Here is a 17,193-nt window from a genome sequence, read left to right on the forward strand (position 1 = left end):
AGTATTGTTTGTCTGCATCTCAAAAAGATTATTCTGGGATGCATACCATCATGAATGTTTGACCTCAGTTCTAAGAATTGTAATGTTGAAAATACTTTGCATGATGCTCCAATTTGGTAGCATTTTGGCTGACTGCATGAATACCAAATTCAGAATTTATTATATGGTGCAGCACACTGCACATTTATTGTAAATATGTGAGAATGTTTCTTCAAAATGCCATAGTACTGAATGATAGGAGATAGTGTACCATAAGAATTTATTGTATAAGAACCTATTTTCAGAACTTATAAAGGCTTTTATTGATAATTATGCACCCATTTGCCCAGTGACTCAAGAATATGACTGACAAGCACATGCAAACATTCCAGCTGATATTTCTTTGTAATTATTTTTCAAACATAGATGGTCTATGGTAAGATAATTGGTATGTTTGTATGCAAAGGCAAGTGACTAAACGTACATGTGATGTGAGTTTCAGCACAGTAGGTGCTAAGGTACAGCATCCCTATTTGCAGGAAACACCGAAATGAGCTCTCGGCAGTGAGAAATTGCAGCTCATCACAGCAGTCAGTTTGTGGTTACAATTTCACAAATGACAAGTGTCCTCTTCTTTGTAAGGCACCCCCCCCCCCCCAATAAAAAAAAGGCCTGCAACATTTTAAGGGATATATTTCTGTCTGTATGAACACTGCTTTCTGCATTGCAAGAGCTGAAATGTGACATACCCTATTCTTTGACCAAATTGTATTGTTGAGAGTGGCTGCATTGTGGGAGAAGAAAGTATATGCCTTGCTAGCACTATGATTTGATTTGCCAAAAGTGACTATAGCCCATAAATATTAATCACCAGTAGGTCGTAAGTACACTTTCCTTTGACTCACGAGTTTCACGGCATTTTGTATCCAATGTTTCTGTATGTTTACCAGAATCAACCTTATTAGTCCACTGAAGTGACTTCTTGTTTTTGTTTTATTTTTGCTTTTAATGCAGAACAGGTCAAAATGTTTGCACGAGCCGTAGGGAATAAAAATCATAGAAGTCCTGTGTTATTTTTCTTGGAAGTGCATTATGCCTGTGTCCTGCTCTGTCCTGTCCTGTTTAGTTTGCCACCTCATTGTAGCTTGTGGAGCCTGAGGAAAGTCATGTCTTATTTGAATCTACATACATGGGCCACTTCTACAACATTATTTTGCTTTCTGCTGTCTATAGCATTCTACTCTTGTAACATTCATGCTCTTTTTTTTAGCTTGAAGTGTAGCTGATGTTTGAAGATTAACTGATCTGTTGTGCAAATTTCTTAATTATGGGAAATAAAGTTAAGTTGCCTCTCTATAGTTGTTCAAGTGTCAATGAAGAGTTTCACATAGCGTAAGTAACATAAAATGAGACCATAAGCTGTGGAATTATTTCTTAAAAACTTAGCAATCTAATTTTGTGGCAGCAATTAATGCCTAAAAGTGAATAATTATACCAGAAAAAGAAGAAATGTTTGTGTTATACTGTAAAAGCATTCAAACAACACCATGAATGTCAGCAAAATCAGGTCAATATCTGGAAAGTAACAATGTTTAATGTTTGTAAATTATCTAATTTTACAATTAAGTTACACCATGACAGAATCACCTTATTTATGTGACTGTGATCCTGCTTTGTAACACTCCTCATAATACAACTGTAATTAGTATACATTTTGAATAATGTTGATTTTACATATTTTCTTCCCAACTCTGCAACAGATATGATAACATTATCATGTTGCAACTGTATTTTATACCCATACTGTAGATGAACAAGGTTATTTCATCTCACAAGTAAGAGAACATCAAATTGTGATATTTGTTACATGCTCATATGCTATCACCTCATTGTCAATCGACTTCTTTAACCCTAAAAGGGCCGGGGGGGGGGGGGGGGGGGGGGGGTGAATTAACCCCCCTCGACATTTTTCACGACTATTCCGCGGCGCGAAATTTTTTGACCGCGCCATTCGCTGACTTTTTACTTTCAAGTCTTGCGCAACTTTTGACACCATTTTCGCGAAAATTGCACATACCCTTACGACGCTGCACGTCCTTTTCTACATGCCTATCAGACCAAAAATGGATCAAAAACATGATTTTGTGTATAAAGTCTATGCAAATGGAGTTTTCTCATCTTTTTCATAAAGATATGATTATTTTCACTTTAATAGGCTGAAATCAATTAATTTGAGCATGATTATGCTTGAAATAGGTTCTGTCATAAATTTCGTGAAAAAAACAAAAAAAAAGGTCGAAAACAAAGAAATTCATAAGAAATTCATAAAACAATAAAATACATAAGAAATTGATTTTGATACCAGATTTTTTTTCAAGGACATTGTTAGGAATGCTACAAAGAATGTCATCACAAAAAAGAATTAGGATTCTAGGAGCTTTACTGTCTGATTTAGAGCAAAATGTATGATTTTATGCATAAACTAGCATAATTGATTAATATGATGAAAATTTCCATTTCTTTTTGTATAGTTTGGTAGATTACGCCACAGGTAATGCATGTGCCAATTTTCATGGCGATTGTGCAACTGACGGATTAGATCTCGGGGTGGGTTGAATCAACCCTCCCCCGGCCACAGAACACCCCAAAAAGCCTGGCCTGGTTAGGGTTAAGGCATCCCACTAGTGCTCATAAGATAACAAACTGACATTAAACTAGTTTGCTTTCCTATGAGACATGTCTGAATTTTCTAAAATATTTGCATATCAATTGCTCTTTGATATCTCTAGTTCTGTTCAAAGTACAGCTGTACCTGTTTTCTTTAGATGAATATCTCTTGTAAGGACTAAGATTTGCTTGCACATTAAGAATATGTGGCACTAATGTCGACTAAATCATATTTTCCTGTCAATGTACAGTTCTTATGGCTAATCTTAGAAATCTAAAAATTTTGGTATACAGCCTTGCGCTACTGTTTGATAAACTACAGTATTGCCTGTCATCTTGGAAAGATGACCATAGTTTGTACAGCAGAGAAAGGGTTAAAGTGTGAATTAGTATTGACAATGCTTCATCATGCAAAAAAAAAGAAATAATGTTAAGATATACATACGAGGGAAAAAGATTACAAATACACATGCTCATTCACATATACTTGACACATAATGTGTAAGTGTATGTGTGTGCTTTTTTTTTTTTTTTTTTAAACAACTGGCTGCTAGATTCATCACAAAATGCCAACTCATTCCCATATTTCTTGTTCAGATTTGTCTAATCTAATTGATGGGGGTTTGTACCGGTACTTTACATTGAATAAATGTATAATGTAAGAATCAGTGTTCAAAGAAGTCCAAATGAATGTCTGTAAAAAGACTCCTTGATGATAAATAAAAATTATCATTTTCATTTATTTTTTTTCTAGATGTTTTACTTTTTAATTTGTCCTTGTGCAATGTTTTTGTGGATAATAATAATTTTGTTTTTGTCAAATCCATGAAATTAATAATTTATTTGAAAGTATTGTGCATGTATTGTGTTGTTCCAAACAGAGTTGAATTACAATGAAAATTGTATAAAATGACTTTTGGTGTGAAATTGCATGTTTTTTCTTGTGTCATGACGGCTGAGTAGTGCCATGATGTACCAAATGTTGGTAATCAACCTATTGACTGTGGGCATCTTCAGCAAGGCAGGAGTAAGGCAGAAAATATATCAAACATCAAACTTGAATTCGTTTGGGTTCCCATTGTCATATTTGTCGTTAGTTTCAATAAACGGGTCATAATTAGTTCCATTATATTATCTCAATTATTCTTCAAAAGGAGGTAAAGAGAACGAATGGGGGGAGGAGGGAAGGGGAAAGAGAGGGAGAGAAAGAGAGAGACAGGTGGCCAGAGTGAGCAAGAGATAAAAAGAGATAAAGATATAGGTAGGTAGGTTGGTAGGTATACATCAGGCAGACAGATATATGATAGATAGATGAATAGATAAATTCAAAGATCAAAATAGGTAAAATGGACGAATATATATACAGCTGTACTACCTGTAATAGATATAATCTACATATCTAGGCAGATCAAAGAGATTTTACACCTGTAAAATCTCTTTGATGTAGATATAGACAGAGATAGATTATTGTCACATATAATATATTCACTGTCAATTGTTGCAAAACCTCTCTCTTTCAATCTATTTCATGATGCCTAGACATACCCCCATTATGATTCATTCGATGTTGCTAAAAGCTAAAAGCTACCAGTCTGCAGAACATGTTAAAAACCTAGCTGTCACTTCGAATCGACCAGTTTCTGAACCGTTGCACGATGGTAACCTTATTAACCCGTTGAAGATATGTCAAGAGTATAATATATAGTACCGTACTCTTGCAAGTATCTTTAGGTAATGCGTGTTCTAACAAACCAACCCATCCTCAACGGGCTAGGGCAAGGCCCTCCCATCAAGGGCAGGGCCGGCCGGAGCCTAGCACTTGCTACGGTAGCTCCGGAACCGCTCCCATGCCCATTGGATACTATGAGGTCTCGCTAGTCGGCCGTATTTCGCGTATTTCACGACTTTGTTTGGGGGTAACCACCTTATATCTTGCGCCCACCGAAAGATGCTGACCGAAAGGAGGAACAAGGAGTTCCCTCAGTTACGAGGTAAGGCATTTTCTGTGTTCATTGCACTCTGTAGACTCTAGTCCCAATTTACAAAAATATCTCTGATCTGCAGCTGAATTTGAAGACAAAAGCCACTTCATCTTTAAAGTTTAACATTGGGTACCGTGACGCAAATCTTAGATATTGTAGTCCCATCTACTGCAATATGTGTTGGCACATTCTCTGTAAGGTAATTTTTGTTACGCAATTAAGATGCAGTTCTTACTTAGGCAGTAAGAAAGAGCAAGCCAGCAAAAAGTAAAACAATGTCTCCTCTTCTTCTTCTTTTCTTCTTCTTCTTCGTCCTCTCCTACTCCTCCTCCTCCTCCTCCTCCTTCCTCTTTTGTGCTGGATCAGACAATACAAATGACGATGTTGATGGCCTAGATTTTCTAGCGATTTATAGTTTCTACTTTAAATTCTATCGGTAGAGTGACTAGTGAGCAGTGTGGCATATCATGTTGATAAGAATTCTCAGAAAGTGTCGATCCTAGCAATTAACTTTAGGGTAATAATTTGTCTTGATGCCACTAAAATAAACTCAAATGAAATTATAAACTAGTCTGTCTGTATGAGTCATTAATAATTATGACTTTTCATGAGTAAAAGAAAATAAATGTTCATTCAAGCGTCTTCCATATCGGTTCAGAGCTTCTCTCTGTCTTTTTTTCTCCAAGAAGAACTACCGAAAACCATCTATTGTATATTAAGGACCAGTATTTTTAAAAGTCTGTTATCTATCTATTTCTAAAGATGATCTCGACCAGAAATTTATGTCACTTCTGACTCTGTTTTGCCTCACTCACTGACTGCAAACTACACAGATGTTGTGTATTTGGACCACACTGGCGCAACTCTCCCCTGTGTAAGTCAGCTTGATGCCTTTCAAAGAGATCTGAGGAACAATCTCTATGGCAACCCTCACAGCAGGTCAGCTAGTAGCAGCTTGTGTTCAGAAACTGTGGATCAAGTCAGATTCAGGTGAGAACATTATGACATTCATTGACTCACATAGCTCGATTTCTAGTGAAGAGATAGATGGGCAGGTGTTAAGCTTGAAATGCAGACACGTTTTTAAAAAGGTGATAGATTTCATTTCAAAGAATACCTTCACAATCAAAATTGAATTAGGCCTTGCAATTTTATGCCAGTTCTTGTTAGAGAGCCTTTTTTATGAAATATTCCTTGTGTAAAAAATGTAAGTTGTTTATAGTTACAAGAAGGATGCATTATGACCCTGTTTGACTTCCTGTAATAATTGTGTGTGTGTGTGTGTGTGTGTGTGTGTGTGTGTGTGTGTGTGTGTGTGTGTGTATTCATTATTACATGTACTATACCACTAACTTGGTAATAAAATGATTTGGACTGCTTTTATTTTTGCAGGATACTGAAGCACTTCAATACAACAGCAGAAAAGCACACAGTTATATTCACATCTGGCTGCACAGGTGCTCTGAAGCTCCTTGCTGAGACCTTTGACTGGACTGGTCAGACAGGGTCCTGCTCAGCAGGGGATGGGTCAACACAGAGTGACCACCAAAATGGAGTGCAATGCAAGGACAGGCAGATGGGGACGTTTGCCTACCTGCAAGATAATCACACCTCTGTCATTGGAATGAGAGAGGTGGCACATTCCCGAGGGGCCAAGAGTATGTGTTTTACAAGCAAGGGCATCCAGGAGGCGATGAATCGTCCAGATGGGCACTCAGACTCCGGCAACCACAGTACGGCAAAGGATCATGCAACGTTGCATACACAGGAGGCAACACTTTCACCGACATCCCAGCAGAGAGTAACAAATGGTCCCTTAGCATCATCACCCTGTAATCTCTTTGCCATGCCTGCTCAGAGTAATTTCTGTGGTCGTAAGTATCCCCTGGCCTGGATAGAGAGAATCAAGTGTAAGGGGCTCTCTGGTTGCCATGGTAACTGGTACGTCGTGCTGGATGCTGCCGCTCTGGTGAGCACATCTCCTCTTGATCTAAGTGAGTGTAAAGCAGACTTCATCACCATCTCCTTCTACAAGATGTTTGGATTCCCAACAGGACTTGGAGCACTCATTGTGAGGAACTCAGCCGCAAATGTACTTGTCAAGGAGTACTTTGGGGGTGGTACGGTGATGGCCTACCTGGCAACTGAGAACTTCAACAAACCAAGAACATCTGTAGCAGAGAGGTTAGTTTGCACAGATAAACCAGGCTCAACATCATAGCATTCGACAGTCAAACTGTTTTTTTTTCTCTCTCTCTCATTTTGAGAATACATATTAATGCAGATTTTATCTAAAACCAAACAATCTGATCAAAGCTGTTATATACAGTACATGACAAGTCCTCTTATTTATTTTTGTTGTTGTTTGAGATCCTCACGTAAAAGCACTGCCCTAAAAAACAGATTGATGTGTAATGTGATATGGAGTGTAAAAACAAACAAACAACACCATGGTAAATGCATCCAATGTAGTAGGACTTGACATTGTGTATGCATTCATTGTATGCAGACTGAGCTTTTGGCTTGATATTTTAGGTGAGTTAGGAGCTTTTAGCTTTGTACAACTTAACAAAGTGCATTCGCTCAGTACAAAATGTTGGTTTCATCTTATATTTGTCATTCGTTTACAGAAGCTGCATAGATGGTTTTTCAGAATGCTAAAAATAAAAAAACCAATGATGAGCTTAGACATGGTACATTGTGGCATCAAATTACATCAACTTCTCATTACATGTGTGAATTTACATTTCATAGTGATGAGACTTTTCAATCTTGTGTCTTTTTTTATTAATATTTTTTTAAAGAATTGTGAGCAAGTGTGAGGAAAATCAGTCAACTGTCTTATCTTTTCCTTTACATGGGTATCTGTTCCCTTTGCATGTTTTTCTTTTGCAGGTTTGAAGATGGCACATTACCCTTTCTTGATATCATCAGTCTGCGACATGGATTTGATGCACTTGACAGACTAGGAGGTATCCAAACACACTTCTGCCCTCTCTTTGTTGTGTCATTTTGAACGTGATTCAAGTTTTATGGTGAATCTGAACAATAGAAACAGGATGAATCATTACATAATATTAAAGAGTTTGATGGATGAATGCCATGATTGAATTCACATAATCTAGAACATTAGGTAGAAGTGATTATGAATAGGTCACGCTGTAATTTTCATGGACTTTTGTGTCAACTTCATATCCTGTTTAGAGATAGTATTCTGATAGTTTGATAGTTTATGTCTAAACTTTTTTTCCCTTGCTTTCTTTTAATCTGCAGGAGGTATGAATGACATATGTGAGCACTCTTTTAAATTGGCAAAACAAGTTCATGATGCGCTATACGAGTGGAAGCATGACAATGGCTCATCCATAGCAGTCCTGTACTGTCACAACCATTTTGTTAGCATCCATGATCAAGGTCCTATCATCAACTTCAACTTACTTCAGGCAACAGGACAGTACATCGGCTATGCAGAGGTGAGAAATATAGTAGAGGGGAGCCAAAATACGAAATGGATGATTGTATGTTTGGAGGGAATGTGGGAATATAAGAGTGGATTGATCAGAAAAATTAGGACTCGGTAGTGAATTACAGTGATTTCGTGATGGATGGCATTGATTCTTTTCATTCAGGAAGGCTCACACATCATCCCACATAGTCCTTTTTGTGAAGATATGGCAGTTGGAATTTATGTTTTCGTTGCTCCTAGAGTAGATCACACATTCCTACAGTTTTAACATCCCTCACACACAGACCACTGAATTCAAATATGTAATTGTTTGAATATGTTACTAGGAAACCTCTCGGTATGTTGCACAAGACAGACGTTGTCTATACATGTGTTCAGTTTACTGTGTATTCATTTTTCTTGGGTCTGCAGGTTGAGAGACTAGCTGCCCTTCACGACATCCACCTGCGCACAGGGTGCTTCTGCAACACTGGTGCCTGCCAACAGTACCTCAACATCTCCAATGAGAAAATCAAGGCTAATCTTGATGTATGTTCTATATGTAGGATGATCTTCAATTATATTCATCTGAAAATATGATGAAAATGTGACTGGATGATGTATGCCATTTTATTGGCCATCTATGCAAATAGCCACAAAATATTAGCAGAAAGTTTCTGGTTGTTTCTAATACTCAAGTTAGGCTTCTTAGGTCTTAATAATGGAAATAATAACAATTCTGTAATGGTATACATGTACTAATGCCCATAGTGTGTGACAACATTTCGAATGAGGGTAGTATCCATAAACATGATATTTTGCTGATATGTTTAATGTGCATGTATTGCATTGCAGAATATTGATAAAATTCATTCATATCACACTTTTGTTTTCTGAATGTATCATAGATAATCTCTTTACTGCCAAGAGAAACTTTCTTCTTCATTATTTTTCTTTATAATTATGACTCAGAATCCAGGCCCAGTAAAAATTCCAACTTTTCTTCAGCAACTCATGAAATTCTCACATACATATAAAATCTGCCAACAGAAGTAAATTCCCTAGCATATTTCCCTTTTCAGGCAGGGCATGTGTGTGGAGACGACATGGACTTGATTGATGGCCTTCCGACAGGATCCATCAGGATTTCCTTCGGTTACATGTCCAACCAGAGTGACGTGGATAGATTCCTTGCATTCATCAAAAGTACCATCAAAGTGTCAGCTGCACCTTCCACTCTGATACCATCATCATCTACCTCATCATCTGACTCCTCCCTCAAGGAAGTGTCAAGATCCTCAGTGCTGTCAACTCAGTCCCAGTTGCCAATGGCAACAGCAGTCTTGTCGTCCTCAACTTCAACAAAATCGATATCGTCAACACGTCCCTCTGGAATACCAGACACTTGTACGTCGTCAGAATCAGCGTCTAAGTCTTCCGACTGTTCACCATCCGCATCACTTTCACTTGCTGCATCCTCTCCTCCTGCGACCTCAACATCCTTGTCATCGCCACCAATATCAGTGCCACCAGAATCACAGACAGACATCCCTATGCATGGCTCTGATAACACTGACGCCCAATTTCCACAACCTTCCTTGAATGGAAACAATCTTGCTGCTAAGACTGACTCAGGAATATCTCAAACAGTCCAGACCAGTGGACCCACTGAAATAGATGCAGCTGGGCCAAGGCTGACTGCCATCTATCTATATCCATTAAAGTCTTGTGGTGCCATGGAGGTAGGTAGCCAACACTTTAGTTTTTACATGCACATTGTTAACATAACAGGGAAAAAGTAATTTTCATATATGTATAAAAAGAATCATGATTGTTTTTATAAATCAGTTCATATGGTGCAAATGTATTTGCCTGTTGCACACATTAATTTAAATGATGCCAGAAATGTTGTGTCGAGTGTATTCAATATACATAATCATGTATCGCACATCACAAGTTCTAGTAAATGGTTGTAGTATTGTCTAAGATAAAAGTGGATGTATGCAGACTGACAAGGACACTGCCTCAAATATTTTCAAAACATTCATATATATCTTTTTTTCCTGCAATAATAACTGAAAGATATTCCACCAAAGTGACACTGTAATAAGAATTTGTTTGCCAATGTCTCAGTACCTACTCTAGTATAACTTTCATATTACATTTAATCTATGTATCAGAAACTGGCAAATTCTTCTCTAGCAAGATAGCTCCTGTGATATTTTATGTACTCTCTGCTACCCTGCTTTACTCTCATGATTCCTCCCCTACCCCAAGGTTTCTGAGTGGGAACTGACCGATGCTGGACTGAAGTATGACCGTCGCTGGATGGTGGTCAATGAGGGTGGTGTGTACATGTCACAGAAGCGCATTCCAAAGCTCTGCCTCATCAGACCGGTTGTTGACCTCCAGACTAAACAACTCGTTTTAACATATCCAGGTAACAAACAGTGGTGCTCATTTTCTGATTACCTCCCCCCTCAAAGAATGTGTTATCTGAGTAATTCAGTCATTGTTTGTTTTATATGTTGTTTTGCATAAATGACAGTACTGCTGCAAATTTCTGATATACTAGGATGTGGAATTATGCTTCCATGTCAACTTAAAAAAGAGAGAGAGAGAAAAGAGAGTATATAACTGACTGGAATGTATATAAGAAATAGGTCGTTTACTTGTTGTTTTATATGTGAAAACTTATAAGACTATTTCGTAAATAATTTGCTACTGTTGTACAATTTTGCTTCATTTCACTGTGCAGACTAACTTTATTCTTTCTGTAGTGACAAGATAAGAAAAGTTGACACACACACACACACACACACACACACACACACACAAAATGTAATAAATTTAAATACTAAACTCAGATCAATGGATTTTTGCCTTCTGTGTATTTTGTCCATGTGAAGACATGCGGAGTTTCTCGTTGCCACTGGAGACAGTTCCCTTGGAAACCAATGAGACCACCCTGTGCCAGGGAAAAGTCTGTGGAGACAGGTTAGAATAATGTAGTTATCCTGTCCCAAAGTCCAGGGAGATTGTAACGTGGAGCAGAGTGATCTGTGCTTCATAACATTACCATGAGATATCAAGCTGACTTCACAAAGTTTCTTAAATACTTTTCTGGCTTTTGTCAAGTTCTTGGATTGGTTTACCTAGGATAATGAAAGTGCATTAAAGAAAAAACAAACAGTGAGAGATATACATGTGTTTGTTTAAAGGAAGTAAACATCACAGACAGATTGTCTCTTGCTAAAAAACAAAAGGTAGATAAAAAGATACAAAAAATGGTAAAACTTCATGTAAAGGAGATGGCTTGAATGAAAAAAAGAAGAAGAAATAAGTAAGAAGGTGGATCAGACTGATTTAGGCTCGGACAGTGAGAATTCTTATGCAATTTCACAGCAGGTTAAACAAAATGAATATGCAATTTGGAGATCATTATCAAAAATCAAGTTGTTTTGTGTTTACAGGAACCTTCTTCACTTAAATGTGGGGTTTGTGTTGACTTCTGTCTGTATTTCAGTGGAATGAGAGCTTAAAAACAATGACATATCATTTATCAATGAAAGTTCTTCTATGTAAACACTTCTTGCTATGACGATTGTGTTTTAACTCTGATGTGATTGTGCGTGTTGCATTTCAGAGTGAAAACCATTGACTGTGGGGATGAGGTTGCCCAGTGGCTGACTGAGGTCACAGGTCAACATTGTCGTCTGCAGAAGCAGGCAGAAGACCACCAGAGAGCCAGCAAGTTGGCACAGGGTAGGCACAGAGATGGTGTAGAGAATGTAGCAGTCTTACAGGTTAATGGGTGCCAGGAAATGAAAAAAAAAAATAACCCTTTTAATACAGAGTTGAGCCTGTAAACCCGATTTGTGACTTTGTGAAAAGAATGACCCTTCTAATTGAGAGTTGACCCTGAAAACATGATACGTTACTTTGTTTTGCAAATAGCAAATGACATTGTAACTACTTCATTTTGAGTTACAAGAATAAATTTCTCATCATCTCATCTGTCTTTGAAATGTCACATTTATGTATTTTGTCATTGATGGATGTTTGTTTATGGACTTTGTTATTTATGTATTTTGTCATTGAGACAAAAAAAAAAAAAGATTAAAAAAAATATTGAAGGTTTTTGCAGTACCTTTCTGTATGTGAGAGGCAGTCCTAACAGGCTTAATGGACCAATGCATAAGTTTTGTATTGTCACAAATACATTAATACTTTGTTATATTGCCTTTATGTGTTAAAATTGTACCCAGGTGACGATAGTAAATCCTCTGCATTGTCCTTGGCCAACGTCTCCCACTATCTTCTCATCAACAAATCTTCCACGACCTCCCTCCTCAATGCTATCCACCAGCACGCTCATGAAGATAACACGGAGACAACTACAGTCTCGACGTTAGACAACCTGATCCGCAGGTTTCGGGCCAATCTAGTGGTGGATGGATGTGATACATACGATGAGGAGTCTTGGAGTGAGCTTTCAATACAAGGGCAAGCTTTCAAGGTAGGATACCATTCTGAGGCATTATTTATTACATTTAAGTCATGATTTGTTTGCACATACCTGTATCAATGCAAATGTTTCAAGTGTGTGCCGAGTTCAAAGTAAAAACATGATAGTCCAATTACAATTTGCAACGTACAGGGACAAGTGGATCTTTGGTTCATACTTGTCAAATTGATTATAGTATATATTCTTCAAAATTAAATTGAATGGTAATGAAATATTGCAAAGTTCATGTAGATTTCCTGTCTCACTTTTGCTGTGAAATTTAGACATACCTTTCACTACACACAAAATAATTTTTCTTTTTCCTACGACTGGTTCAAAAATGATATGCAGCAAATTGTGAATCATATTGCATCGTAATTTGTCAAAAATTAATGCCATGTTTCATACTATATCCTACAATCCAAATATATGTTCAGTGCTAGAATCAAATCTAGGCATAGACTGAATTTTTGTTGGAATTGGTTGATTATGCAAACTTCTGTACATTCTGCGATGTTTCTGACATAAAACTCTGTCGTCAAGTTTGAGTATGGGAAATGGAAATGTTTCTCACAATTTCACTCCACTAGATACCCACAGTATCTTCACATCAGTTATATATAGTGTAAAGTTTCTTATTCACAATTACCTGTATACAGTTGAACCTCTCTTATCCGGCCTCCCTTTATCCGGATCTCTCTATTATACGGACGCAATCTCGCCGTGAATTAAAAAAAAAATAATAATTACGGGAGGAAAGGGGGATTCCCAACTCCTTGAGAACTCACAAACACACATGAATTACATATACTTGATACGTTTCTTAATAATTATTTAGGTAAATCATCCCAAGAATTTATAAAAGAAAATGATTTCATTCTTGCAAACATGAACCTCTATTTTGGGGTCTGTTACTGAGTGTAACAATGAAAAGGTTGCAGTATACACATTACTACATGTGGTGTACTACAGTGGGCTACATCAGTACATGTGTATGTAGGCCCTATATGTACATGTATAAAGCATTGAGCCTCCCATATCCGGCCAAATTCCTTATCCGGATGAGCCCCGGTCCCGACTTGTCCGGATACGAGAGGTTCAGCTGTACTTTGAAATCATGTAGTGTTGTGCTTACTACATGTAAATAAGCTGAATTGGTTTTTGTCTTTTGACTCCCACTTTACTTTGCCTATGAAGGCTTGTGTAAACCCAATTTGATGCCATTACAAATGTTGATATGAACTATAGTAAACAGTGATGATAACCAATGCAGGAATACATAGAGATATATCCTCTTGGCACTACACAGGTCAAAGGTCGCTGCAATCGCTGTCAGATGATTGGCATTGACCAGGGCTCAGGGGAGAAGAGTACCGAGACCTTGTCGGCCCTGTCGGCTGTGAGAGGCAAGAGAGTGAGTCTGATGAAGCCAAAATCTCTACACTGATCATGCACTGCCCTTTGCTCAACACAGGCTGATTGAAGCCGAGTTTTGCCATATTTCATGTGCCATGACAGGCAGAAAGTGTAATGATGATGTTCACTACCCTTCAATCTCTGTCACAATTGCTGTATTGAATGAATCGACAGAAGAAAAACAAATAGTTGCCAAGTTTGTGTATTACATGATTAAAGGTAATGATTTGGTCATAGAAGTTGGAAAGGAGCTGAAAGAGTTTAAAAGTTGGTAGATGTGGGACAGCTGATAGTGGAAATGAAAACTGTTCTGATGTTCTGCTGGTTGAATATGAACTGTGTTAGCCTTCCCCTCCAGCACCATATTAATAAAAAAAAAAAAATTAAATAGCTTTTTAACTCATTAGCTCCATGCAACGGAAGAAAGAAAGAGAAAAAAAAAAGACAGACAGAAAGATTGAAAGATTCAGTGTCATCTGTGGATCCCCCCCCCCAAAAAAAAAAAAAAAAAATAGGCATGCCACTACCCTCTCCCATTCTTTATCAGTTTATCTGTTTATCGTACAAGATATCCCCAGAACTAAACACTCATCTAAATAGGAAGTATCTGGATATCTCATTGGCCAGTAGTTTTGAAGCCACTATGGTGCCATCTCACCATGCACAACACCCATGCACTTGTGAACGGAGCTCCCAACATCACATTTTCCTGGTGACAGTTTCTGCTAGAAAATGCCCACAAGTCTCCTAGAGTGTGCCTGGTAAGATGTCGGAGTGGCAGCTTCAATTGTTTGTGTAGCATGAACAGGTCAATAAGATATCCAGATACTTCTTACAGAGATCAGTGGTAACAACTCCTTTTACTTAAACTGGAACCCATGTTTATCCTCTGTTCTGGCAGATTTTCTTTGGCATGCATATCATGAACAGCCCAGACCTGAGGAATGGATTCAAGCTGCGGACAGGCGACATCATTGAGGTGCTGCAGAGATGCCCCTCTGTGGAGACTGGTGTGTGAGAGTGATGACCGTGACAGTAGAATGTAGCCAGTGCTCCTTACTCGAGACTGGTGTATGAGAAATGACGAAGACAGAAGAATGCAGGCAGTTCCCGTGGAAGGAGATTGGTGCTTGCAGTCAAGCAGCAGCCTTCCTGGAACTTCCAGTAGAACCAACAGAACTTCTTACAGGACCAAAGGAACATCTAATGTGACAGAAGGAACTGCTAAGCGCAATAAAGGGACTCCTATGAAATGGGATGAAGGAACTTAACAGGTTCAAAAACTTCTGGTGACTGTATGGGAAGAAGGGTACACTGTCCATCAAGAGTAGTATCTATTTGTACTTAGAATGTGTTATTTTGCATCTTAATTATAGTGTTTTCCACTTTGCTTTAATAGTGGAAGTTATGTACGAGTGTAACATACAGGGGAAACTCGGTATAACGAACACTGCTATAACGAGATATCGGTTATAACGAGGAAATTTTCTCGGTCCCAAATTTCCTTCCACACAAGTCTATGTAAAATGCTACTCTTATAGCGAGATCGGCTATAACGAAATAACTGCTATAACGAGATAAATTTTGTGACTTCCAAACAAAGAAAAACATAGTAAATCAAACCTGCTATAGCGAGGTAAAGCAAAATGCCTTCGGTAAAGCTTTACTTCGCCTGTGCTATCATCTTCCGAGATTGTAAAGCTTGATGCGCCAAAAACTGTCTTGCACACACATAATCATTTTCTTCAATGCACTCCAGCTAGCACTACATGTTGTACGTGTGAAGTGTGTGTGTGCACGCACACTGATACATGCAGAAAATGTGGTGGGACGGCCATATGTATGCATGACATCATCATGACGTTTAGCAGGTGTGAGGCAATCTGATGCTGTGATTGGCCTTCTACTTAGGGAATTCCCCGTCTTCACACACACGCAGTCATAATGTACATACAGAATGTGTCACATACACACACAGCATTGTGCAGACCATATTCAAGCTTTCCACACAACACACACCCATTCGATAACCACATACCAATCCACAGACGATCTTGATACAATCGCAAGCTATATAAAGTTACAAATTCAAACATCTACAATTAATAAGAAACACATTCTTGATATTGGATTTCCTTGGCAAAAACATCTTCTTACCCATAAAGGTGAGTAATTCCCTCACACACAATATCAAGTTTTCAGTATTGATTGAAATATGATGGGTAGTCCCACATGTGCAAATTAATGTCATTATTTTATGCCTTCTTTTATGCCTACTGATATAACGAGATATCGGCTATAACGAGGAAAATGACTCGGTCCCGACCATCTCGTTATATCGAGTTTCCACTGTACTTATAAGGTGTATGTACTTATGACATCAGTTTACAAGACTATTTAAGTGGCATGATGTAAAAAGAGACAAGGAAATAATGGAAGGAACTGTGACTGATCTGTGTTTTTCAGAAGGTCACAATCTTTCCAATGGGTAGTGTGATACAGGCTATCATTATGCTACATGCAGTAATGTGAGTAATACTGAGCCTCTTAACTCTTTTTGTGCCACGTTCGCACGTCTGACTCGGTCGATGGCGTGCCAACTTTGCATATTCTGCTCAAACCCACAAACCCGCCTGAACAGATTGATAAATTGCATAATGAAAGCTTTTCTCGCGCTTCCGCTCGTCTCATATATAGCTTGCATTTTATGTGGCAATTGACTATCAAGTGGTGTTCCCTAATAGATTTGCATGTAAATTCTTAGTTTCTGTCACTGTTTTGTGCGCAAAAGTCATGCCTGTATAGTAATGTAGCTACTGGTCATTTCAAAGAAAAACAATCATCGATTTGTCATACAATTTTCATCAAAGCAAAGCTTCTCATTTTCTCTACAACTCTGCTCACTATATGTCCAGCTTAACAGAAATCTGTATAGAAGTTACAAAGATTTGAAAAACAGAATGTTTTCTCAAAGCATAACTACGTTGTTGTCTCAGAATAATGTGGCACAGAGGGGGTTTCAACCATGGCACATAAAGAGTTCTTGAAGTTACCACCGAATGATGGAACTCAGACAGTCAAAGCAAATGGATATATGGACATGTGTGCCACTAGTCCCAATGTGTGTACTGCTTCACAACTTAAATATCTACGCACTTTTTATCATGTCAATCATTATCTGTGTATTCAACATGGGC

The 17,193-nt window shown here is 38.1% G+C and overlaps 1 protein-coding gene across 1 annotated transcript; it reads left to right on the forward strand.

Annotated features, from left to right (window-relative positions):
- The first annotated feature begins 4,594 nt into the window (after positions 1 to 4,594).
- LOC139722508 (molybdenum cofactor sulfurase-like) lies at positions 4,595 to 16,615 on the forward strand. Its single transcript, XM_071633797.1, has 13 exons — positions 4,595 to 4,637; positions 5,462 to 5,618; positions 6,021 to 6,812; positions 7,524 to 7,600; positions 7,902 to 8,101; positions 8,506 to 8,622; positions 9,156 to 9,815; positions 10,351 to 10,513; positions 10,983 to 11,070; positions 11,720 to 11,838; positions 12,342 to 12,592; positions 13,890 to 13,994; positions 14,898 to 16,615. The coding sequence occupies exons 1-13, from the start codon at positions 4,595 to 4,597 to the stop codon at positions 15,012 to 15,014; spliced, it is 2,889 nt and encodes a 962-aa protein (XP_071489898.1). The 3' UTR covers positions 15,015 to 16,615.
- The last annotated feature ends 578 nt before the right edge of the window (positions 16,616 to 17,193 follow it).

Source organism: Diadema antillarum, unplaced genomic scaffold, assembly GCF_040938485.1.
Source record: "Diadema antillarum isolate AM-2024a unplaced genomic scaffold, OU_Dant_1.0 scf00000167, whole genome shotgun sequence".
Taxonomy (NCBI): Eukaryota; Metazoa; Echinodermata; class Echinoidea; order Diadematoida; family Diadematidae; genus Diadema; species Diadema antillarum.

Excerpts from the sequence above, each read along its gene's own strand:
- LOC139722508 (XM_071633797.1), top strand. The coding sequence starts at position 4,595 with ATGCTGACCGAAAGGAGGAACAAGGAGTTCCCTCAGTTACGAG. Across the intron at positions 8,623-9,155 it reads AAATCAAGGCTAATCTTGAT|GCAGGGCATGTGTGTGGAGA; the intron begins GTATGTTCTATA and ends TTCCCTTTTCAG. Across the intron at positions 9,816-10,350 it reads AGTCTTGTGGTGCCATGGAG|GTTTCTGAGTGGGAACTGAC; the intron begins GTAGGTAGCCAA and ends CCCTACCCCAAG.